Genomic DNA, 23657 nt, shown 5'->3' with positions numbered 1-23657 from the left:
GCATCAGCACTGTGTGTGGGCCAGCTCCACACGGGTCAAGGAGGCCTGGGGTTTGAACTGCGGACCTCCCATGTGGTAGACGGATGCCCTAACCACTGGGCCAAGTCCATTTCCCTGCCAGGTCACTTTAAAAGGAGCACTGTTACAGGCGATCAGCACTGCACTGCAACATCCCACCTGCACTGACACCAGGGGCAGTGCTGGCTGCTCCATCAGAGGATATAAAGAGCACACAGAAGGTACTTGTGAAGCACCATTAAGAAAGCTTTGATTTGTCTATTAGCCCATTACATAGACTGGGTGGAGGCAGTTATGGCAAGTCTGAAACAAGACCCCAGTAATTACATAAGAGAATATTCAGTGATGCAAAACCTGCCATCATTGAGACTGTCTATTTTAGAGAATCTGTTTTTCTCTCCATTCTTTTAGCCCAATTATTTGGTTGTCATTGATAAGATGTGGTGGTTACAATTTGGATGGAGTTTCTGTCTTACAAACTTCTTAAATTCAACTCATGGAAGCAACTAACTGTATTGGAAAATGAATAGAACTTGGAATGAGAAGGCCTGGATTGGGCTTCTTCACATATTATTACATATTAGTAATTAATGTTAGTTAAAATGAAATACCAGTGTTCATTGAGAAGTTACTACATGCCAGGCACTAAGTGTTATGATCCCTAACATACATATCTCCTTTTAATTCTTAAAACAACCCTATGAAGACAATATTATTATCCACATTTTTTTGAGAAGGAAATAGATGCTTAGTGAGGTCACGCAGCCATTAAGTAGCAGAGTTAGAACTTAAACCCAGGTCCAAATCACTTACTGTGTGTGTGATTTTGAGCAAGATATTTGATCTCTGAACTCTGGTTTCCTTACTTGTGAAGTGGAGATAATAATATCTGACCTACAGGAGGTATATTAGTCAGCCAAAGGGGTCCTGATGCAAAGTACCAGAAGCTTTTATAAAGGGTATTTATTTGGGGTAGAAGCTTACAGTTACAAGGCCTAAAGAGTCCAACTCTCAGTACCATAAGAGGTACTTTCTCACCAAATGCCTGTTGCCACGTGTTGAAGCAAGATGGCTGCCCATATCTGCACAGGTTCAACTTTCCTTTATCCTCTTAAGGCTCCAGGGCCCAGCTTCTTCTGATCTCAGCTGAAGGCTGGAAGGCTTCTTTCTTTCTGGGTTCAGCTGCTTTGTTCTTTTCACAAGGTCAGCTGTAAACTGTCAGACAAGTGACTCATCTGTCTTCCTGGGCCCACAGGAGCAAAGCTGACAAGTTCTCTCCTCTCCCATGTCTGTGGAGCTCTCTATTCCTCTGTGTATCTTCTTCTGTCTTCTTGATTGAGTGTCCATTTATATCAGCCCACCAAGGGGTGGGAACTCAACTCTGAGTCACCCTAATGATGTGGTACAATCAAAGCCCTAATCACGATTAATCTAAAAACCTTTGAATTTAATACAATCAAGGAGTATCATGCCCAGAGGAACATACCAGTTTACAAACATAATCAGTATCTTTATTTTGGAATTTATAAACCTCAAATTGCCACACGAGGAAAGACAGTATAGCATTTTGTTTGGCAGTGCTTTTGAATGATGGCAGCTCCCCTAACTTTTTTTTTTCCTCTCCCCTTCCCCCCCCCACCCCCCAGTTGTCTGCTCTCTCTGTCCATTCGCTTTGGTGTGACCGCTTCTGTCCTTATCAGTGGTACCAGGAATCTGTGTTTCTTTTTTGTTGCGTTGCCTTGTTGTGTTAGCTCTCCATGTGTGCGGTGCCATTCTTGGGCAGTCTGCACTTTCTTTCGTGCTGGGCGGCTCCCCTAACGGGACGCCCTCCTTGTGCATGGGGCTCCCCTATGCTGGGTACACCCCTGCGTGGCACGGCACTCCTTGCACACATTAGCACTGCGCATGGCCAGCTCCACACGGTCAAGGAGGCCCGAGGTTTGAACCATGGACCTCCCATGTGGTAGACGGACGCCCTAACCACTGGGCCAAGTCCACTTCCCATGCCTAACTTTTAATGGTATGCTTTACGGTGGTTTCTTAACCTGTCTGGGTTTCCATTTCTCCGTGTACAAAATGAGCAAAATAATTGTACCTATTCCATAGGCTTGCTTTAAGGATTAAGGATAAAAAATAAGCCTGTCAGTTACTAATGCATTTGGAGGCACAGAAAACCTGACCACAGTGGCCTAAACAGATCAGATTTTGTTTTTCTCTTGAAACAAGAAACCTGAAGGTGGTGCGTTGTTCAGCAGCCCAGTGATGTCAAGGCCATTCCCTTCACCTCTGCCTCAGGCTTTTACCCTCAAGGTATAATGTCCATCCATTGGGGTGGTGTCTTCTCAGTATCCATGCCTGTACTTGAATTGCCCCATTTGTCCTCAAATTGTTATTTTTTGAACTAGGTTTTTGAAGCAAGATTCATTCAAAGTGTATTTTGTCTCTTTGGCCTGTGTTAATCTAGTTCAGCTCCTTGTCATGACACTGATTTTTTTTTTTGGCAAGACCAAGCTAGTTGTCTTATAGAATGCCACATGTTCTGGAGCTGTCATATTATTTGCTTTTCAGTACCTTGTTCATCTGTCCTGAATTTCCTGTAACCCAGACGTTAGGTATAAAGCAGGGTTAGTGAACTATGGCCTGGCCTCCTGCTTTTGTAAACAAAGTTTTATTGGAATACAGTCCCTCCCATTCACTTATGAATTGTTTCTGGCTGCTTCCATCCTACTAGAGCAGAGTAGTTGTGATGGAAACATATAGCCCACAAAGTCTGAAATACCTACCATCTGGCCCTTTTCCAGAAAAAGTTTGCCCACCCCTGGTCTTGGCAAGTATGCTTAATGGTGCATCATATTAGTGTGATCTTCTTAAAAGTACATCTAACCATGTAATTTCTCTGCTCAGAACTCTGGGGCTTTTAGTCCCATGGAGAACAAATTGCAAAGTCTGTGCCATATCCCACAAAATCCTACATGATCAGGCCACCTCTCCAGATGCTTTTCCCACCAGGAATTCCCTCACTTTGGCCACACTGGTCTCTGTGCTGTTGCTTAAGCATGCCAAGTACACATCCACCTCGGGGCCTTTGCATTTGCCCTTTGTCTGAAGCCATTTTCCTCCGGATGTCATTACGATTTTCTCCTTCACTTCACTGAGGTCTCTGCTCGAAGCGCCTTCTCTACTCAAATGCCTGTCCTCTGTCATTCTGTTATTCTACTTTATTTTGCTTCACAGCATCTATCTGCCTGGTGTCGCATTTCATATTTGTTACTTATTTGTGCCTGGCATGTGTTTATTGAATAAATAAAAATATAATAAATTCTGTTGAGCAGGGCCCTGTTTTAAGCATTTTACATATTTTAACTCATTTTACTTGTGCACATCTCTAGGAGGTAGTTCTTTGTCTCATATAGGGATAATGGTGGTAAACTGAGGCACAGAGAGTGGTAGAAAAAAAGAACTGTATGGCCTGGACTTTCCTCACCAGGTAGGGCCAGGCCTGGACCTGCCCCCTCAACTTGCTGGAGGCTCTCCGTGGATGGGCTGGACCCCAGATGCCCTCTAGCTGTAGAGCCCTCTGGGTTGGAGAAGGGTGACGACTAGGGGAGCAGGCAGGTTGTCTTTGAAGCTGCGAGGAGGACTGGCCGGTGCACCCCAGGGCAGCCCCGCCACCTCCCGTTTCCCGGGCTTCCTCTGGGCCCGTTGCAGCCTCCTCATCCTGGTACCCAGGGCTGGGCCCATGCTGTGGTGCCACACGCTGGCTGTGCCATTTTCTCAGGGGGTCTCGGTTCCCTGGTTGTCATGAGGAGCAATTGAGCAAGTTCCTGTGGAAGAGCTCAGCCCAGGGTGCATAGAATCGTCTGGCACATGTACTTTTTGGTGCCTTCTCTTCCGTCTCCGCTGGCACTCTGTCTGGAGGACTGCCGGAGCCTCTTCGCTGCTCTCCATGCCCCCAGCCTGTGACTCATGTAGCCTCCGCTGACTTAAACCAACAATCGCATCAACTTGCCCCCTGCATAAAACCCTCCAGTGACATCCTGTGATGTTAGAGATCAAGACCCAGCTCCCTGGCGTCATGCCACATGGTGCCTGCTGTGCTCCAGCCCTGTCCTCCCTGCCCTCCTCTCTCTGGGCTCCAGCCCGACTGGTCCCCATGCCTCCTACAGAACGCTTGGTCTTCCCCTGCCTGGGGCCCTCACCACACTCCTCTCCCGACACTCTGTGTGGCCACCTCCTTCCCACCGATTCATTCACTTCACACACATGTGCCAGGTGCCTGTTCTAGACCCTGGGGAGGTCCACATTCCAGTGCCGTCCTGTAGGACTTAAATGCCACCCTTGGAGGAGGGTTGCCCTCTATGGTCCCTGCATTCCCCCCTTTCCACCCATGTCTTCCACATTAGGCTGGTGGCTCCCCTGGGGCACGCTCAGCGCCTGGATCACTGTCTGGCCCTCAGAAGGCATCAGGGATGCCAGGATGACAGGATGGATGGATGAGAGGGTGGGGCCTCACAGCGACCCTTCCAGGGCTTACTCTGGGCAGCACTGCTCCAGGCGCTTCCTACCCAGTGTCTCCTTCCCCACTTACACGGCCCCAGAGGCCCTGCTTTACTCAAATGTGAGCCACCAGAAGCCCGGGGCAAAGTCAGACCACTTGCCCAGCATTGCCCGCCATGGAAGGACAGAGCTGGGATTGTGCCCAGGCCATCTGGCTCTAGTCTGCGCTCTCAGCCGCTGTTGTGAGTCCCGATTTATGGCAAATGGGTCTGAGAAGTCGGGCTGCTCAGCGTCACACGGCTCACTGCCCTGTGCCCTGCCCTTTGGTGTGTGGCTGCTCCCATCTGGCTCCCTCCTGGCGTACCCAACAATGGGACAGGTGTCCTTGGGGAAGGGGAGGAGCTTGTGTTGGTCCTCCAGGGCCTCTGCTGACAGCGGCATAACTGGGTGCAGCCTCCTGGCCCTGCCTCTATTTGTAGACCGCAGGGAGCCCTGGGGCCGATTGAGGAGCTCCTTCACCTGGAGCACCTCTGCTGGTGTCTGCCGAGGCAGCTCTTTGGCGGGTAGGCGTTACTGTCGCTGCTGGTGTGAAGTAGGGGAGTCCTCCTGAAGGGTGGTCCAGCCCAGAACTTCCAAGGGGAGGCCTCCAGGCACTCCCGATCTCAGAGGCTTGGCGCCCCTCGGCCTGGGCTTTGGGGTTGTAGCTTCCATCAGCTTCTCCCGGTCCTGAGACTCAGTCCCTCTGGCCCAGGGAAAGGCAGGGTGGTACCTAAAGGAGCAGGGAGTGTCTGGAAAGGAGTCTCAGCTCTGCCACAGCCTGGCAGTGTGACCTTCCTGGATGACTCCATCTCTGCGTGCCTCAGTTTCCCCATTAGTCACAGCCCTCCCCCCTCCTCCCGTGCTCTTGAGAACTGAGGTTGTGCTGGAGTTGGCCACTCCATGCTGTTATTTTCTCATCCTGTCTTGGAGGTGGTGAATTTGCCTTCTTTGGGGGCGTGGAAGTCACTTCAGCTGCAGCCGTGGGTGGGAGCTCCCCTCTGCCCCAGACACCGTGTTGCAAATCCTTGAGGAGTATCCTGGACAGAGGCCCTTGCTTTTCCTCTGGAATTCTGAGTGCTGCAACCTTGGAACCTCGATCCAGTTGGAACAGGATTGGGGGCTTGTTAGGCAGGGGTGGAGAGAGCCCCAGCTCTGCTCGACCCCCCCCCCCCGCCCCGCCCCGCATCCTGTTGGGTTCCCCCGCAGCTCTGTAGGACTGGATGGGTCCCGCCCCGGGGTCTTCAGGCCCGTCCTTGAGTTAAACGCTCCCAGTGCCTGGGCCTGTGCTCGGTGCTGTGCACATGGTGGCTCACCAGTCTCAGCCCGCCTAGTGCCCGCCGGTGGCTTGGGTCCCTGCTCACGCCGATGTGCTCTGGGCCTTTGGGGTCGGCTCCCTGGGGCAGCCCCTAAGGAGCAGATGGACTGCAGCTCATTTGTTCAGCTGCTGACCACGAGCAGGCTGCGGCCTCTCGCCCTCGCTCTCCCTGTAAACAAAAATGACAGTCCCTCATTTATTTCTTTTAAAATAAATATCACATCGACATGATTTTTTTAAAAAATTTCCAAGCCTTGGCCATATTCCCTAAGTCAGTATTTTTTATATTTCTGAGAGGACAAATAGGGTCTGATAAACCATATCATGGGAGGCACCTCCCCCCACACACACCTTTTTTGGGAAAAACAAGAATATTCACATAAGGATTGGGATAAAGACTGTAACTTGCTCCAAAGGAGGCTCAAGTTAAAACAAGTTGAGAAATAGGGGCCTGGGACGCTGGGTCAGGGAGGAAAGGGCCGGCTCCGCCCTGCTCCATGTGCTTGGTGCCTAGGAGCCACGTGGCTGAGGGCTGCCCCACTCGGTCACTCCCCAGGTTCCTGCAGGGTGCCCGCACAGGTGCGGGGGGCGCACCTGTACAAGCAGACGGAAATCCCCATCCTCACAAGCTGGGCACATGGGATATGGGGCAGCAGACCCTGCCTGGGGGTGGCCCGGGCAACTCGACACCCATGTACGCATGTTTATGCGTTTGCTTTACAAAGCATGACCTTGCGGGAGTGAGACCCCTGTGAGGAGGCAGAGCCTCTTCTTCGTTATTGGGGCCCCTGAGCTCCTGGGGAGCTAAGCAGGAATTGCGTGGCCATTGGCCCTGGGGACAGGGCCCAGGCCCTTTGTGATTCCAGCTACAGGGCTTGGAGCAACCACAGCATTTTATTTGAATTTGGTTTCAGTCTGCGCCTCAGTTTCCTCATCTGTAATGCAGGAGGAGGGGATGTTAATAATAGTATGTGCTCTATAAGCATTTGGTGGTAGTGTATGGTGGGATGCAGATTCTTCTTTGTCCTGTCACTCCCTGTTCCTTTCCTTGAGGCAGCTGGGGTTCTAGTTTGGTGAGCAGACATTTTGTAACTCAGGTAGCATCACTACCTTTTCACCGTTCTGCTGCTCCTTTTTTTCACTGCTGTCTTAGAGTTTTCCAAGTCAGAATGTAGATCTTGCTCATTCTCTCCCTCAGTTGCAGAATGTCTCATTGCACAGACACTTCTCAGGCATTCTCAGCCTCACCACAGTCCTATGAGTTAAATACTGTTCCTGTGTTTCATCACCTGTAAGACACCACTATCTGGAAGCCACACTACTATTTTACATGATACTAAGACAAGTTACCACTTGTCAGATGCATCCAGATTCCAGCAATGTCAAAGCTGTGCGTCATGGGGAGCAGATGTAGCTCAGTGGTTGAGCACCTTCTTCCCATGTATGAGGTCCTGGGTTCAGTCTTCATACCTCCTAAAAACAGACAAACAACCAACAAAACCCGGCATCATAGGAGTGCAGGAAACAAGAATGAGTCACATTTGATAGATGAGGAAGCTGAGACTTGGGGCGCAGCACAGTGTGTGGATCCCATTCTCAGCCACTGGCTCCCTGCAGGACTTTGGGTAGAGCCTCTGATGGCGCGTGTGGAACAGGAGCATGGCACCTGCCTTCTGGGGTGTTCTGGAAGTTGTGTGCAGAGGACTCAGCCCAGCTCCTGGCTCTCACGAGAACCAGACGATGAAGTCAGTGGGGTGTGTTTACACAATCTGGGAGGTTGTCTGCCTGTCTTTGGATTTTCTCATTCGTAGTGATCATTTTGTTTTTCCCACTGGTCATGTGGCTGTTCTGTGGACACAAGCAAAATACAGAGGAAATTCAAACTGTCTTGGGTTGAACCACCTAGAATTGCTGTGTGGTAGGTCAAAAATGGGGGAATATTAAGAGTTTATCATTATTCACCCTAATATATGTATATATTTTGTTCTCTGGCCATTTTCACTCATTTTTCCCAGCTCCGTTTTCCTTCTCTACAGACAGAAAGAGCAATTTACAAGTAATCAAAAGAAAACTCTTTCCCAGTAAGTTCTGAGTCAGGACTAGCAGACCTACCTTGTCATTCTCCCCACCAGCCTCCTTTTTGCTAGGACCCGCCTCCCTGCTGCTGCCTTCCCTTCTACATCCTTCTACATCAGGCCCCCTGCCCCTGCCCCTGCCCCTGCCCCTGCCCCGGACTCCTCCACTCCACACAGCCCCCTCCAGGGAAGTAAGAGCGTCAGCTTTGTCAGCTGATGAATGCCTTTTTTTATTCTTGGCTTTCTTTTACAAAACATTTGTGACCTGTAAACTTGAGCTTTTTGTTTGTTCTGGAGGAATTCAGAGTCGCTTCTCTCCCTCACTGAAGGCTCAGGGGGTGGCTCCTTTCAGGGGTTGTGATGAAAGGTGGGCTCCCCTCTGCTCACTCAGGTGCTGACGGACTTGAAGTAGCTTGGAGTTCACCTGCTGGGCTCTCGGCCCGGCATCCTGGAAAGTGGATCATCTTCTGCATCTTCCACTCTTGCCCTCTCCCCGGGCTCAGACAGTTCTTGCCCAAATGCCCACAGGTGTTTGGCCACTTGCCGACCCACTGGAGGGGGTGGGGCTGTGGTTGGGTGGGGAGGGGACCCCGCACCTTCTGCCCCATGGGACCCATGGCCCCCTGGCATGCCCCGCAGGGAGGAGTGGATGCGGGCCATCCAGATGGTCGCCAACAGCCTCAAGCAGCGCGGCCCGGGCGATGACCCCATGGACTACAAGTGTGGCTCTCCCAGCGACTCCTCTGCAGCTGAAGAGATGGAAGTGGCGGTCAGCAAGGCGCGGGCCAAGGTGGTGAGTGCTGGGGGTGGGCGGTCAGGGGGTGGAGGCTACCATTCTGCCAGCACTCGGCCCCTGCTGGCCCTGCCGACCTGGGTGTCCACGCGGAGCGGGCAGCGATCCAGCTAGTGCACCTTTGTGACTGCTGTGTGGGAGGGACGACTGCAGGATGTAGCTGTCCCGGGTCCCTTCCAGCCTTGCTCCCAGGACGGCATCTGCACCCCAGCAGCCCAGGTGCTGCTTTGTGCCCGTGGGGTGAGGGCAGCCTGGGCAGCCGTGGGCAGAGCTGCAGCCACACGGGTGTTCAGCTCGCCCTCAGGGATGCGGCCCCACCTGGTCAGCTGCAGCCTCCTCCCCAGGGCAGGGTGCCTGGGAGGGCTGCAGGGAGGCGGAGCGTCAGGCCGAGGCCACTAAAGAACAAGCAGTTGCCCAGAGCCTCCCTTCCCTTCCCACCTCTAGTCCCGGCCTTGGGCACCAGTGTCCTTAGATTTTCCTCTTTTGTTGTGAAAACGTCCTCGCCTGGGGCGTGCGCCAGGGCTGACTGCTCCCTCGCCCTGCTTCTCCCGGGCAGACCATGAACGATTTCGACTATCTCAAGCTCCTTGGCAAGGGCACCTTTGGGAAGGTCATTCTGGTGCGGGAGAAGGCTACCGGGCGCTACTACGCCATGAAGATCCTGCGGAAGGAGGTCATCATCGCCAAGGTGGGCGCCTCAGCAGAGCAGCACTGAGGCTGGCAGGGAGCGCCTTCCCTTCCCGCACCATCAGGGCCTGGAGGGAGGCCCCAGAGGTGACCGTGGGACTGCTGGAGGGGGGGGGCTTGGCTCAGGGTCTCAGCTGGCCTCAGGGCCCTGCTGAGTTGGGCAGGCAATGGCCTCTTTCTCTTTTCCCTTTTAAAAAATTTGTATAATACGAAATCCCAATCATCTGTAAAATTTTAAAAAGAAAAACATAATGAACATGGTCTTGTTTCCTTAGCTCTGCTCCCCCCCCCGCCTTTTTTGTTCTAGAGTATTTTAAAGCATATTCTAGATAGATGTCACAACATTTCACCCACACACACTTAGATATTTATTTTTAAATTAGAAAGATTTTTAAGAATATAATCATGGTGCTATTTTCGTACCCAACGAAATTACCAGCATTTCCTGCTGTTACATGGCGTTTCTCAGCCTCAGCACTGTTGCTGTCTTGGGCAGGGCCGTTTGTTGCTGAGGGGGCTGCCCTCTGCATCTTGGGGTGTTCAGCAGCCTTGGCCTCCACGCACGAAAGCTTCCACTTGTGACATGGCCAGATTTTGTTCCCTGGGGGTAAAATCGCCACTGGTGTAGAACCCGTGGTCTGAATTGTGGCTGGTGGTTGAGAATTTTTAGAAGGCTTCCAGGTGATTCTGCCATACACGCATATCATACCTGTGGGTTTGTGAAAGCAGTGCCAGGCCCCACGCCCAGAGCCTGACACGGCGGGCCTGGGGTGGGGCGTGAGATCAAGCTTTTCTCCCCGGTTTGCATATGGCAGCCATCAGCGATGAAGCAACGCGCTGGTGAGGCCGAGGCTTGTCCTCTCAGCAGGAACTTCACGGAGGGTGATTCCCCCAGGCCCATGCTGCTGCTTGTCCCTGCTCGAGTGATGTGAAGATTGGTCCGTGGGTCCAGGCGGTGGCAGCCAGATCCTGCCACTCTGCACTCTTGGCTTGGGCAGACCCCGATGACCATTGTGTGGGTCCGTTATTTAACGAGGGCCTGTGAGTGGTGGCGTGCTGAGCCCGGCACGCCTTCTGCACACACGGGCTGGGAATGGAATTGCATCTCCCCACCGCAGCCCCGTTTCACCTCGGGGGCCAGGCTTGTGGGGCCAGCAGCCCCTCACCCCACTCTGTGTCTACAGGATGAAGTTGCCCACACGGTCACCGAGAGCCGGGTCCTCCAGAACACCAGGCACCCCTTCCTCACTGTGAGTCGCCCCCTCCTCTTGGGCGTGCCTTGCCCAGCCCTGAGCCGGGTGGGAGCCAGAAGCCTGCCCCTGCGAAGCCCAGACTTGGTGGGGCTGGGCGGGTGGGGAGGGAGGTGCTGGGCGCCTCAGATCGCCGGGCCCAGGCCTTGGGCAGCAGCTTCTTCACAGATGCTGGCTTCCTGGAAGCCTCAGCCGACTGATGCCGTCTTGTTGGAGGACGGCCCCGGCAGAGCGCGGCTCTTGATGAGTCGGGTGCTGAGCACAGTGGTCAAGTGGAAACCTTAGTTTTCTGGGTTTGTTTTTTAAGCTGTAGTCCTCAGAGCAGTTGTGTTGTCACTGCACTGCCTGTCACTTAGGCTGAGTAGACACCTCTGTGGTCTCCCATCAGGGCCACTGCCCATCGTTGAATGGGCCAGCGTGAGGAGGGCATGTGGGTGGTTTATTTTAGCTGCTGTCCAGGTGTCCTGTTAAGCCACAGCACTTGTTCAGGTGAAATCTCACAAGGTACCTTGGTGTGAAGACAAGTAACAGAGTAGTTGTGAGCAGAGGGTCCCCCGAGGGTTGCTGGGGAACTCTTTGTGGCTTCTTAGGGCGCACTTAGAGAAGTACTGTTTGTCTGACGTCGTGTCCATTCTGTCTTTGGGATCAGTTCCTAAGCTACTGCCCCCTCAGCTGCCTTACATCACTTGTGGGGTGTGTGTGTGTGTTTAACATAGTTTATTGTTAAAACAAGAGTTGGAGGAGGAGAGAGAAAACAGCTTCTGGTCACTCAGAGCTTGATGCCTCCCCCGGCCTTGCCTCTTACAGGCTTGCATTGAAGGTAGAGGATGAGCTGGTTCAGCACATTCAGCCTTTTCCTGTCCTCAAAGCCAGGGATTCACTTATTAATCCCCAGAAGACAAAGCTGGGATTTGAACTCCCATCTGCCTGACTCCCAGGCCCTAGGCTGGGTGTGTCCATGCAGAATAAACAGTGCCCCCACTTGGGGTCTGAGTCCCAGCCTCCTGCTTGGCAAGCCTTCCTCCTTCCCACCGCCCACCGCAGCCTTCTTTCCCCACAGGCACTGAAGTACGCCTTCCAGACCCACGACCGCCTGTGCTTCGTGATGGAGTACGCCAACGGTGGGGAGGTGAGCTGCTGCTGCCCCAGCCTCGCCTTTGCGTGTCTCCTTCCTGAGCAAGCAGGGAGGCAGAGAGGGATGTGGGAGAGGTGGAAGGGGCTGCGGGAGGGGTCAGAGGCAGCAAAGGCCCACTGATGGGCATCTCATTCCATCTCTCTCCAGCGCTGCCTTGAGGCAGGCATCATGATCTCTCTTTTGCAAGTGGGGAGAAGAGGGGTAGGGTCCAGCTCAGATCTAGAGAGGTGCAGAGGGCTGTGGGGAGAAGAGGGTGGGAGCGCTGCACAGCATTCTCCAAGGCTCCCAGGAAAGCCTGTGAGGGGTCGAGGCCCTCAGGCCTCTCTTCCCCATGTCCTCCTGCTGCATTTGAGTCCCCTCTCCCTGTCACACACTGCTCACACTCGCCCACTTCCTGCCGCTCAGTCCTCATCTCCCGCACCCTTCTTCTCTGTGCCGTTAGCTGGAGCTTGGTGGATAGAGGGCGCTTGCTTGACCTGCCTGGTTTGATCTCACTTGCCGTCACCAGCTTGTGCTGTTGTGGTGCTTTCTGCTGGCTGTCGCTCATTCCCTTGCCCCTTGTGTCAACCCCTTACTCTCCCATTGGCACCTACTGGCTGTTCCTCACTCTTTATCCCTTGCTAATTTTTTTTTTTTTTTCCTCACATGAGCTCTTCTCTACTCAACGTCCCTCACTTGGGCTTTTTCCCATCACTTGCCAGTTCGTGTAGATGTCACCATGTCTCTGGGCTGGGGCCAGGGTCTGGGAGGCTGAGGGCAGGTGAGGGGGCCGATAGTGGGGGTGTGACCCTGCCCCTCGCCCCTTCCTCTGGCAGCTGTTCTTCCACCTGTCCCGGGAGCGTGTCTTCACCGAGGAGCGGGCCCGGTTCTACGGCGCAGAGATTGTCTCAGCCCTGGAGTATTTGCACTCGCGGGATGTGGTGTACCGCGACATCAAGGTGAGCCTGCGATCGCCTCATCCCCACTGCCGGGTGGGCGGGGGGCCATGGCCACAGGGGGTCCAGGCCGGCTTGCAGCACCAACACAGAACCAGCACCAAGGTGGGCCGTGGCCCTGGGCCTGTGGCTGCTCCCTCCAGGCCCCTGGCCCTCCCGCCCAGGCCCACGGTGGTAGTTCTGGAGCAAGCAGACCTGGGGCAGGACCCTCCCGAGGCCCTCGTGGACGTTCTATGTTGTGGGTGTGGCGCGGAACATCCACTTGAGAAGGTCCTCTGGTGCCGGCCACCAGAGTGGAACGTGATGCACCTGTCCCCACACACGGCCGAACCAGCACACGTGTTCCCCGCACAACGTGCCCATGCCTGCTCCTGGCAGCCCCGTTCACGGCGGCCCGGACAGCCAGGGGCAGGAGAGAGCAGTGTGCTCTGGTCTGTTCACAGCAGGGGAAGGGAGCAGAGCATGGCTGTACGCAGCACGTGGGTGCTGCTCAGTGAGCACCAGGAGCCAGGATGGACGGGCTGAATGCGCGATTGCGTAGGTGGTAGAGCCAAAGGAAAGCCGGGGTGTGAACCTTGCTTCCTGAGGGGCAGGTGGCTAGTAACCAGGACTTGTGTTTTTTTTCTTGACCTGCGTGGAGATTATGTAGAGAGCCTACGACATGGTTTTCATTAAATTTTCGACTTGTATTTTATGTTTAATGCTCTTTCCTGATTTATATTTCAGAATTTAAAAAAAGTTTATCAAACGTAAAGCGCCCCTGACGTGTGAAGTCCTCAGTGGGAAAGCACTCGGCCAGCTGCCCCAAGGGGTGGGGGTGGGGCTGTCCCCCCAGCTTCAGAGGGCGAGGGCCCAGCCCGGGCAGCATGGAGGCCTTGGTGCCAGGAGCTTCCTGCATGACTGCCACCATCCGGGCCCCAGCCGCTCCAGGAGGGGTTCAGGGGCGGTGGGAAACTGGGAGGACGTGGCCCTGATACATTGGCTTCCTGCAGCTGGAAAACCTCATGCTGGACAAAGATGGCCACATCAAGATCACGGACTTTGGCTTGTGCAAAGAGGGCATCAGTGACGGGGCCACCATGAAAACCTTCTGTGGGACTCCGGAGTACCTAGCGCCCGAGGTGTCCGGGGTTGGGGCTAGGGGCACGGGAGGTGGGCCTGTGCGTCTGCCCTGCTTCTCCCTCTGGCAGGGCTGTGGTCCCGGAGACCCCCCACGCAGGCCCGTCTCCCCTCGGACCGCCCTCATTGCCCCTCTCCCCAGGTGCTGGAGGACAACGACTACGGGCGGGCCGTGGACTGGTGGGGGCTGGGCGTGGTCATGTATGAGATGATGTGCGGCCGCCTGCCCTTCTACAACCAGGACCACGAGCGCCTCTTTGAGCTCATCCTCATGGAGGAGATCCGCTTCCCGCGCACGCTAAGCCCCGAGGCCAAGTCCCTGCTTGCTGGGCTGCTTAAGAAGGACCCCAAGCAGAGGTGAGGGCTGGCATCTCCCCGCCCTGGGCCACCTGCTGCCACCGTCTCCTCGGCCTGGAGGGAGGCAGCACCCCCAGGATGCATACGTGTTAACTCGCGGCATGGCTGGTGCACATGGTCCCCACGCGGCCCCTGGTGACCCGGCAGCTGGCCCCTGGGGTGTGCTTCCTTGGGTCGGGAACTGTACAGGGAAGAGCTGGGATGTGAACCCGGCCTGTGGCCGGGCCGGCTGGGAGGCCCCTGGCCCGGGCTGCAGTCTCCTCGCCTCTGACCCTGGGCACATGAGCTTGTCCCTGAGCCTTACATCCTGCATGAGGTGATTTAGGGCCAGGACAGAATCATCAAAGGCCGCTCAGGGCCTGGAATGAATGCCCGTCTCGGGAGGCGGGTGCTGATGGCCGTCTCTGCTCAGGCTCGGCGGGGGGCCCAGCGATGCCAAAGAGGTGATGGAACACAGGTTCTTCCTCAGCATCAACTGGCAGGACGTGGTACAGAAGAAGGTGAGCCCCACCGTCTGCCTGCCCGCGGCAGGAGCCCCGGCCCGGGGCCAGGCTGGCTCTTCCTGACCTTGGCCAAGACCTTCTGTCCCTGAGTCTGGACTCCTCTCCTCCCTAGCTCCTGCCACCATTCAAACCTCAGGTCACATCCGAGATCGATACCAGGTACTTCGATGACGAGTTCACCGCCCAGTCCATCACCATCACCCCCCCGGACCACTGTGAGTGTGGGGCCTCTTTCGCCCGGGTGCCTGGGTTGGTGGAGGGGCGGTGCCTGCCCTGGGCCCAGCTCCCCTCTCCGTGTCGGCCTGCGGGCCTCTGGCTGTCAGTCCACCTGGGACCTGGTGAGCGTAGGGCCAGTGGGACACCAGGAGGCGTTGGTGACAGCATATTCTGGAGCACTGGGGAGAGGTCTGGGCAGCTGTGGGCACTGTCACCACGGAGGTGGCAGAGTCATAGTCGCCTCCCTAAATTGCCTGGGTCTTTGGGCCTGGATCAGTTACTTAATTTTTCTCCCATTTGAGTTCTTGCTCTGTACCTGGCCTGGAAGCGAGCAGTGCTAGAGACCCTGCAGTGACCTTGACAGCCCCGGGCCCTGCCTGTGTGCAGCTCCCAGTCCTCAGCCATTGACAGCCCAGGGAAATGCTGGCCCAGCCTGGGGTCAGGGAGGGCTCCCTGGAGCAGGAAACACAGCACCTGAGATGTGCTCCTGGCAGAAGGCCTGGCACATAGGATGCCCAGAAATGGGTGGGTAGAGGGGGGGAGAGGAAAGGAGAGGAATAACAGGGACTTTGGCTGGGGGGACTGGGGAGCCAGGGAAGGGTTTTTGTGTTGCGTTGGTTAGAGATGCATCAATTCTAGGAACTGCCCCGCCCCCACCCCAGTGGACCTTGTTTCGGGTGAATTGTAAGGGTCAGGAGCGGAGGCCTGGTGACGCAAGGGTGACACTCTGGAGGCTCAGTGGCCGGGGCAGAAGAGCCAAAGACAAGGCCGCCCAGGGCTCTGGCTTGGGGAGTGGGGCCGCGGTGGAGGCAGGCCTCGCTGGAAGGAAGTCCCGGAGCTTTCCTTGGCCTGCTCTGGAGGACAGCCCCTGCTGCAGGTTTTGCTCCTGGGGTCTGCTGCGCTGGCTCCCCCTGCTGCACCCGTGAGCCTGGGTGGGGTGCCTCCAGCCCTCCGAAGGCCGGTACCCCAATCCAGCCCCACCCTGACCCCACAGATGACAGCCTGGGCTCCCTAGACCTGGACCAGCCGACCCACTTCCCCCAGTTCTCCTACTCTGCCAGCATCCGCGAGTGAGCAGCCCCTGCCGGCGCTTCAGGAGACACGCACTTCAGGAGACACGCACGGCTGCCATCCCCTGCTGGGTGGCGTTAATTTTGCCTTTTTTGTTTGTATCCCTGTCCCTCCCCTCCTCACCCCACTTCCAGTTCTTAGGCCTCTCCCCAAAGCTGGGGTCCCTGCAGCCCTTGCCTCCAGGGAGCGCCTGGTCCCACCTCTCTCTGTACCCAGACTAGTATTTTTAAGACTCTGCACCTCTTGCCCCAGGACTGGGCCTTGGGGGTTGGGAAGATTCAGGCTCTTAATCAACACCAGCCCCAGTGAGGGCAAAGCCTGGAGCCTCGGGGCCTGCCTGAATTTCTGCCCACCTGCCGCTCCTGCTGCTCCAGACAGAGGCTGCTTCTCGTGGGACACGGCGACGCCTGGTGGCCAGGGCTGTGGTGCTCAGGCCTGGGTGGGGCAGTCCAGCCCCTTCCCCCCATGGGGGCAGAAATGCAATAATCCCCAGGGCCAGGCAGGGGCCTCTGGACGCTGTGGGATCGGAGTTTGGAGGCCCCTCGAGTGCCCACGGCCAGGTCCTTGGACCTGCCCTGTGGGGAACCAGGAGTTGCCCCGGGGGCGGGCACTGCCTCCTGGCCCTGCCTCCCTCCCCCACCCCCAAGCTGCTCTCCCGATCCCAGGGAGGAGGCAGGAGGAACATTTGGGGGCCAGGCCCCCCCCCCCGCCCCAGCCCTGTGCCTTACCAGGCCTGCCTTCAGCTGGCCTTCCCTCCCGCTGGACCTCAGGCCTGGGCCTGGCCCTGTCGGAGGGGCTGGGGCCTCCCTTCCCTCTGCTCGGGCCGGAGGCTGCCCCCCCGCGGCTGTTACACGTTGCACCAAGACAGTATTGGGCCCCGTGGACTTGGGCCGGGGTCTCTGGTACGCATGCGGTGGGGGTGCCTCTGAGAAGGGAGGCTCCCAGGCCGCCTCACCCCTGCCCACTCTCCAGGGCCTGTTCTGCAGCCTTAAGGTGAGCATGAGTCCGTCAGTGCTGTGGGCACACGTGTGCGTGCCTTGGACTGTGTCAGTGGGCATCCCTGTGTCTGGAATGCGGATGCACGCTAGGTGTGTGTGTGTGTGTGTGTGAGAGAGAGAGAGAGAGGGCGTGTGTGGGCCCTCGAGTGTGGGTGCGTGGTGCGTGTGGGCTTGGGCCCCCATCCCTGGCCTAAGCAGTTCATTCTGTGGGGAGAGGGGAGGGGAGGGTGCTGACGGGAGTGGGAGGAGCCACATCTGGGAGCCACCTGCTGCCCTGCCCACCACTCCCCTCTCCCCGCCCCCAACATCTCCAGGTGTTTGCATTTAGTTTTTATGGTTTTGATCCCCCCACCCCACCTCGTGTACTAGGCAGTTCACAGAAGGGCGTCACGGGGTGGGGTGGGGGGCCTTTTTCCTCTTTGTGAGTGTATGTTATCTGACAGTACTCCCCCATCCCCACTGGCCCTCTCCCGATCCTTGTATTTTTACGGTACAAGCAATAAAGACACTTGTTTCAGACCAGGGCCCAGCCTGAGGGCCCAGCCTGACTTGTGCTGGCCACCAGCTCCCTCCCGGTCCCGTCTGCTGTGCTCAGAGGGCCCTGAGCTCAGGGGGCTTGCGTCAGGAGGCAGGCGAGCAGGTGGGCATGAGCTAGGTGGGCAGCGGGACTTGGGCAGCTCAGCAGTGGGTGCTGGAGCCTAAGCCGGAATGGGAGGGAGGCGCTGAGGAGCTGGGGCAGGCTTCCTGGGGTGGGGTGGGGTGGACGGCGCATCCCTGGCCCCCAGAAATTGCTTAGGCCAAAGAGGTTGTATGGAGGGACAGGGTGGGAAGTTAGGGTGGCGCTGAACAAGGAGGATGTGTGATGTGTCACAGGGCCCCTGGAGGTGGGGGTGAGAGGAGGTGGACTCATTCCGCATGGCCTTTGAACACTAGCGTGGGCCCTGCCTGCAACAGCCCTCTCCCCCATTTAGCGAAACCAGGAGCCTCAAGGCCGCCTGCTTCCAGCACACCTTCCAGTGTTACAGGGTGTGTGGTCCCCGTCAGCCGGGAGCACCTCGGCGCTGGGTTACACCTGCTTGCATCAGGAATGTTCCTGCAGCATGGATTCCTGGATCTGGGGGGCTGCGTGGTCTGCTGGGCCTTGCTGGGCAGAGAGCCTGGCTCAAACGAGTTTAATTCCACATCTCACCAGAAGGCGAGGGTTTTGCATACACATGGCATCTCTGAGATTTTAAGTCGGTGGAGGAAAAATCAAGACCAGGTCACAGAACCTGCATCAGCTACAACTAAGATTCCAGGTGGTTCTCGGCCTCTCTCTTGTGTTATAACTTAATATAGACTTTTTAATTAATTTTTAAATTCCAAGATAATCCCAGCAAGTTAAACTGCAGAGCTGACTATAAAGAAAAGCCTCTTACCCCCCTCAGTCCCAGCCCACAGACCACCAAAGGTGACAGTTTTTCCACATCCCCATGTCTCAGTTCCCCCAGGGGGTACATACCTGCTCCCCTCTTCCTCTTCAGCGTTGGCTGCTGTTCCTGGCCTGGCTGGGGGCACAGCTGCACCCGCTGCTTCCCTCAGAAGCGGCCCTTAACACAGTTCCCTAGGTAGGTAGACTGCTGCTGCTTAGTTCTGTGGGAGAGCTTTTTCCAAAGAGGGAATTTTAGGTTGTAGCACTTTTCGTTAGTAAAATGTTACCAGTTAAAAAACAGAATTCCAAGTAGCTCTAGCCGTCTTTTTCAATGTGCATGTTAAGTTTTTATGAGTTTTGTTTTTGGTTAAAAAAAAAAAAGCAGACTATACAGGAAAATGTAAGGGGGAAAGTAAAAGTCACCCCCCTCCCAGGGCCTGGAGGCCCCTCGTTTTAGTACTCAGTAACTCTCACCTCCTGGTCAATACTCAGTGCCAGCCCCTGCCCCAGGGCTGATCCTCCCACTCCTTCCTCACGCTCCTGCCCGCACTTGTACATTCATAGGGCGCCTGGTAAAAATGGAATCCTTTTTAAGTGACTTTACTGCATTTTGGGGAACCCTTCGTCTTTGTTGCTAATTCCTGCTTCCCAGTTGCTGCACAAGGTCCCGTGGGGTGGCTGTGCCTCAGCTGGCTTCAGCTGCTGCCTGTTGACCGGGATTCACTCCGTTTCCAGGGTTTTTTTTTGCTGCTACCAACAGCGCTTTAATAAACCTTTTTAATGCCCTTGTGCTTTACTGCACTTCTGTTTTTTTTTTTTAATGTGTCAGATAGTTTTCCCCAAAAGTGTGGTGATTCACACATTTTTCAACATTGAACTTTCCAAAATAGACCTAAGGAAGCGTTTTAAAATCCCACATTGATGGGGGCATGACACAGGGACACAGCCCAGGAAGAGCTCCCAGGGGCCAAAGTCGGAGACAATTTGAGTAACAAAATAGATAATGTAGTTTTGGATTATACCCAAAGTATAAAAGAAATATGAGTCTATACTGATTAAATGAGGTAGAAAAGACTTCCCAAACAGAATTCCAAATAATTTATGTAAATACTCTGGCCTTAAAGAAGGGGTGTGTTATGTTCCCTTCTTCAGGCACTTAGGTTTAGAGAGACTTCCAAAGAGTGCAGTGGCGAAAGGGGGAGGGCTGTAACTTTTAGGAGGGGAAACCTGACATGATCTTAGCCGGGTGGTCAAGGTCAACATCAAGTCATGTCACGTCGATAGTGGGCACCCTTGATAGGGTGTGGGGAGAATGAGCTTCCTCCCCCATACATATAATATCAGTATTATCAAGACAAGTCACAATTGAGGGACATTTTACAAAATACCTGATCAGTACATAAACTCAAGGTAAAAATTGAACCAAGTCTGAGAAACTGTCAAAGCCAAGAGGACCCTGAGGAGACATCGTGCTTCAGTGTGCCATCCTGGAAGGGATCCCGGACAGAAAAGATACCAGGTAAAGTCTGGAAGTCTGAGTAGAGCACGGGCTTTTAGTTAACGATATACCAATACACCACACTAATGTAATTTGTAATTCTAATAGCGTATGTCTGAGTGGGGGTTCTTTGGGATTTTCTCTATATAGGATCATATCCGCAAACAGATGATTTTACTTCATCCTTTTCAATCTGAATACCCTTTCTTTCTCTTGCTTGACTGTTCTGGCTAGAGCTCCGAGTAACTAACAGCAGGCGTCCTTGTCTTGTGCCTTGTCTTAAGGGGAAAGCTTTCAGTCTTCCAACACTGAATATGATATTTGCTGTGGGTTTTTCATAAATTCACTTTGTCAAGTTGAGAAAATTCCCTTCTAGTCCTAGTTTTCCAAGCGTTTTAATCATGAAAGGGTGGTTCATTTTGTTAGAGGCCTTTTCTGCATCAATTGAAATGCTCGTGGCATCCTTCTTTCCTTCTGGTAATATGGTGTATTACATTGATTTTCTATGTTGAACATTCCTGGAATAAATTCCCCTTGGTTGTGGTATATAGTTCTTTTAGCATACTGTTGGATTTGGTTTGACAGTATTTTGTTGAGAATTTTTGCATTGATATTCATAACGGATATTAGTCTGTAATTTTCTAATGCTTTTTTTTTTCCTTGAGATACCAGGGAATGAACCTGGACCTCATATGTGGGAAGCTGGCACTCACTCAGTCACTGAACCACATTGGCTTCCCTAAGTTGTTTTTTTTCCTCTCATCCATTTTGCTTGTTTTTTTTTTTTCCCCAGGAAGCACCTGGAACCAAACCTGGGACCTCCTGTGTGGAGGCGGGCATTCAATCACTTGAGCAACATTTGCTCCCCCCTTATGCTATTTTTTATCAGACTTTGGTATCAGGGTAATGCTGGCCTTATAGAGTGAGTTACAAAGTAGTCCCTCTACTGCTATTTTTCAGAAGAGCTTGAGGATTGGTGTTAAATCTTTATTTTTTAGGTGGTACCGGAGATTGAACCCAGGACCTTGTACATGTGAGCAGGTGCTCAACCACTGAGCTACATTTGCTCTGCTAAATCTTTTTTTAAAAGATTTATTTTTACTTACCCCCTCCTCCCCCCCCCCCCCCCCCCCCCAATTATCCTCTCTCTGTGTCCATTTGCTATGTGTTCTGTGTCTGCTTATATTCTCATTAAGCAGCTCCGGAAACCGATCCTGGGACTTTCTAGAGTGGGAGAGAGGTGATCATTCTCTTGTACCACCTCAGCTCCCTGGTCTGCTGCATCTCTTATTATCTCTCTTCTGTGTTTCTCTTTGTTATGTCATCTTGCTCTGCCAACTCTCTGCATGGGCCAGCACTCCTGCATGGGGCAGCACTCTGTAGGCCAGCACTCCATGTGGGCCAGCTTGCCTTCACCGGGAGGCCCTGGGCATCAAACCCTGGACCTCCTATATGGCAGATGGGAGCCCAATTGCTTGAGCCACATCTGTTTCCCTAAATCTTCTTGTAATACATGTTAGAATTCAGCAGCAAAGTCATCTGGTCCTGGAATTTTCTTTGTTGGGAGATTTTTTTATTACCGATTAAATCTCTTTTTATACATATGTTGAGATGTTCTATTTTTTTCATGCTCTAGACTAGGTAATTGGTATGTTTCAAGGAGTCTGTCCATTTCATCCAGTGTTTCTATTTGTTGGCATATAATTGTTCATAGTACCCTCTTAGAATCCTTTTTATTTCTGTAAGGTTGGTAGTAATATTCCCATTTCATACCTGATTTTAAGCTTTTTATCTTCTCTATCTTGTTCAGATGTTTTCCTAATTTCCCTTATTTCTTTTTATTTAGATTCCTTTAGCTTATTGAACATATTTAGGACAGTGGATTTTAAAGTCTTTGACCAATAGTTCCAATAGATGAGTTCCCTCAAGGATGGTTTCTGACAAGATTTATTTTTTCCTGTGAATGGGCCACACTTTCCTGTTTCTTTTGTGTATTTAAAACTCTTTTGAGAACTGGACATTCTGAGTTACGTTAAGACTGGAAATCTAGTTCTCCCACTCTTCTGGAATCACCAGGGGTTTTGTTGTTGAGGGTTGGAGCCATCAATTTGTGACTTTTCCAAACATTTTTATTCCCAAATGGGGAGTGGAAGCAGAAAAGAGGACAAACAAAAAGGCACTGCCTCTTTAAGACTCCTCTGCCACTTTTGTCTGAGTTGGAACTTTAGCTGCCCCAACACAGCCCCAGCCCTAGCCCCCCAGCCAACTGAAGTAGCTGCTCAAAAGCAGGGATCAAATCCCACCCTCTCCGGTTTTTGAAGGACTAGATCCTCCTTCGCCAGGAGCCAGGGCTGCAGTTCCAACTGCCACCTGCCACACGGTTCGGGGATGGGGTAGCTGCTACGTGGAGGGTGATGTTCCCCAGTATTTACCACAGATTACCAGCCTCTTATATGAGGCACAGTGTCCCACTAGACTCGAGAGTTTCAAATAGTTGATTCAGACCCTATTGAATAGTTGTTTTGGTGGAGGGACTGCTTCCTGGAGCTTCCTACTCTGCCATCTGCCCAACTCCCCCACTAGTTTTACTGTCTATTGATGCCTTTTGCCTGAAACAGTTTTTATCACAGTGGGCAAATACGGTTTTCTAATCCCATCGTTGCTGTTCTAAGAAGGCCCTTGCCTTCTCCTCTTAAATACGTTAGTATAGATGTGCATTCTGACTTTATTCAATGGATTCTGATCCATTACTGCCATTTGTAGTGCTTAAATTGTGGTTCTTGTGTCTGTTTGACCTGTTCTATCAGAATACTTTCTTTCTGCCACAAAAAGATGTTTCCAGATGAATCTTGTACTTTCCTTGCACCATCCCTGGAATCACCCATTTCTCCAAGTAGCGCTGGTTCCTTTTGGTGAAGGATGGTATGGAATATCCATGATCTGGGAGCTGCAAGTTGTTTTTTTTTTTTAAACACTTACAAGATTTTTAATTTATTTTACCCCCGCCCCCCTTTGTGGCTTGCTTGCTCTCTGCTCTCTGTGTCCATTCGCTGTGTGTTGTTCCTCTTGTCTCCCTTTGTTGCGTCATCTTGCTGTGCCAGCTCTCCATGGGCCTCCGCGGGTGCAGGCCATCAGCTCTCCACAGGCACGTGGGCGCAGGCCATCAGCTCTCTGCGGGCGCAGGCCAGCCTGCCTTCACAAGGAGGCCCTGGGATGCAAACCCAGGGCCTCCCATATGGTAGATGGTAGCCCAACTGACTGAGCCACAGCCACTTCCCCACTGCATGTTTTTTCCTCTGGGGACGTCACTGCTCCCAGGTCCCTCAGTGGACTGAGCTAGGAAATACATGTGTGCATACACACACTTCTTTCTGTATCTATGTTAACAACCATGTGCTTACACAACTTTTTTTCCAACTCCATTACAACACCACAAGGTTGATTCCAACCTTTCCATATTTGTACATCCATTCTCCCACAGTGGGGGGCTTAGATCCCCTTAGCAGATTTACTTATCTGTCAGTCCTAGATAATGACTAAATTCATTAAAGAATTGCTTTGAGAAATTGTTTTTATTCAACTTTTTAATTTTTAAAGTATTGTTTATATTTTCAATCACTAAATGTACAAAATAAAGTTAAAAAAATAATTGCTAACATACCACTGTGGAAAAAACCTAGCAAGTTCAGTATTTTTTCTGTTTTCTTATCTTCAGTCAAACATGTAAAGTCAAAATAACT

At 53.2% G+C, this 23657-nt stretch overlaps 1 protein-coding gene across 6 annotated transcripts in view; it reads left to right on the top strand.

Annotated features, from left to right (window-relative positions):
• Positions 1-17532, top strand: part of AKT2 (AKT serine/threonine kinase 2) — a 52444-nt gene extending 34912 nt beyond the window's left edge. For 5 of the 6 annotated variants that reach the window (XM_004474041.5, XM_058280255.2, XM_012531185.4 and 2 more), the window contains 10 exons: positions 8584-8737; positions 9294-9425; positions 10609-10674; positions 11735-11803; positions 12625-12747; positions 13737-13865; positions 14006-14220; positions 14633-14720; positions 14836-14938; positions 15934-17532. In XM_004474041.5, the coding sequence (XP_004474098.1) occupies positions 8584-8737; positions 9294-9425; positions 10609-10674; positions 11735-11803; positions 12625-12747; positions 13737-13865; positions 14006-14220; positions 14633-14720; positions 14836-14938; positions 15934-16013 (1159 nt within the window). In that variant the 3' untranslated portion in view covers positions 16014-17532. The remainder of the gene's footprint in view (positions 1-8583; positions 8738-9293; positions 9426-10608; positions 10675-11734; positions 11804-12624; positions 12748-13736; positions 13866-14005; positions 14221-14632; positions 14721-14835; positions 14939-15933) is intronic. The other variant, XM_012531189.4, reaches the window with a different exon arrangement.
• The last annotated feature ends 6125 nt before the right edge of the window (positions 17533-23657 follow it).

This window comes from Dasypus novemcinctus, chromosome 18, assembly GCF_030445035.2.
Source record: "Dasypus novemcinctus isolate mDasNov1 chromosome 18, mDasNov1.1.hap2, whole genome shotgun sequence".
Classification (NCBI taxonomy): domain Eukaryota; kingdom Metazoa; phylum Chordata; class Mammalia; order Cingulata; family Dasypodidae; genus Dasypus; species Dasypus novemcinctus.
Note: the sequence above shows the minus strand (reverse complement) of the source record. Positions and strands in the feature narration are given on the sequence as shown.